At 43.7% G+C, this 1,372-nt stretch overlaps 1 protein-coding gene across 11 annotated transcripts in view; it reads right to left on the bottom strand.

The window, feature by feature from the left end:
* LOC118407175 (multiple C2 and transmembrane domain-containing protein 1-like) overlaps positions 1-1,372 on the bottom strand; it is a 101,150-nt gene that overhangs the window by 18,525 nt on the left and 81,253 nt on the right. For 10 of the 11 annotated variants that reach the window (XM_035807664.1, XM_035807600.1, XM_035807614.1 and 7 more), the window contains one exon: positions 594-659. The exons of the other annotated variant lie outside the window; for it this stretch is intronic. In XM_035807664.1, coding sequence (XP_035663557.1) covers positions 594-659 — 66 coding nt within the window. The remainder of the gene's footprint in view (positions 1-593; positions 660-1,372) is intronic. 11 annotated transcript variants of the gene reach the window in all.

Raw genomic sequence — 1,372 nt, 5'->3', positions numbered from 1 at the left:
CAACACCAAAAAAACATACAAGCACCGGGCTTGTTTCGGGGCCGTAATTTAGCTTTCAAACAACCACAAAACAAACCTCTCAGTTAGTGGGCAGAAAGGGTTAGTGTGAGGATGTTCAGCTGTGCAAGCGTCAGGTAGCTACAAACATATCCAGCCTGACCATAAGATATAGGCCCAATCTAGACACAGTTTTTGCCAATATCTGTGGAGTTGTCGGGAGGGATCTGGAACGTTGGCCACGGGACACCCGTGGCGCTTGCAGTCTTAAACAGCTATATAGCCTAATGAGCCCGCGTTATATGGTAATGAGCCCTCCCGAAGTCGGGACACATCTACACGCGCGGAAGCTGTCGGGGACCCCTGCTAAGCTATCGGGCGAATGGTCCGGACCTTTCGGGAGAAATTTTCCCAATATCGTTATGGCGATATTGCAGTTCCATCTAGACGCTGAAAAAAAGCTGTCGGCGAGAGGTTGTAGGCTCGCCGATATCGGAAAAACTGTGTCTAGAGCGTGCCTAAGATATAGTCATAACCCTGCACAGCATGCAACCAGCAGACTGGAAACTGCGAAGCTGAATAAACAAGTCAGAAACCTTGTGCTTCCAGTAGGTCAGACTCAACTGGTCCAAAAGAGAAAAATATCGGTCCGCCCTGGAGAACTGAAGAGAAAACAAGACGATCAGAGACGGCAGACTTCACCCCTTTTGCTGCAAATGCACACAAACACACCGGCATGTATATACACACACACAATGCACACACACACAGGCACATACAATATACAAACACACACTCACATGTACACACATTGCATACACACATGCACAATTACCACAGAATTGCTCCGAAAACAACATTTGACTCCCTTGCGCGTGAACTAACTGTAAGGACATACTATTAGGCTGGTTGAAGTGTGTAGCAAAGTGACAAATGTCCCTTATAATAATATACCAGAGAATGTATCAGAAACAATGAATAGATACTGTAACAGTTCTAACAAAAACATGACACTGGTTATTGTCATCATTCTACTTGAAACTGTTGGTATAATATTACTGACAGGTTGCCAGTAAAGTTCTGTTCAGGATTCTCTGATAAAGAGCGATATATGTTTATAAACAGTACCATAATTATTAAATGGGGGTAGACACCCTTGATGCCCGGAGAAGGAAATTGACTCACTCTTTTGTAACTCGCCTTTTCAACTCAAACAATGAGATCATTAGGCTCACAATTCATTCCGACCTGTTCAATCTCTGCAACTATTGGCATCACTATGTCGACCTGGTCTACAAGCACTAATGCCTTCTTTTTGTACATATCTTTCGTATCATCCAATTCTACCCACTCTGTATCTATATGTATATATATG

The sequence above is a fragment of the Branchiostoma floridae genome, chromosome 2 (genome assembly GCF_000003815.2).
Source record: "Branchiostoma floridae strain S238N-H82 chromosome 2, Bfl_VNyyK, whole genome shotgun sequence".
NCBI lineage: Eukaryota > Metazoa > Chordata > Leptocardii > Amphioxiformes > Branchiostomatidae > Branchiostoma > Branchiostoma floridae.
Note: the sequence above shows the minus strand (reverse complement) of the source record. Positions and strands in the feature narration are given on the sequence as shown.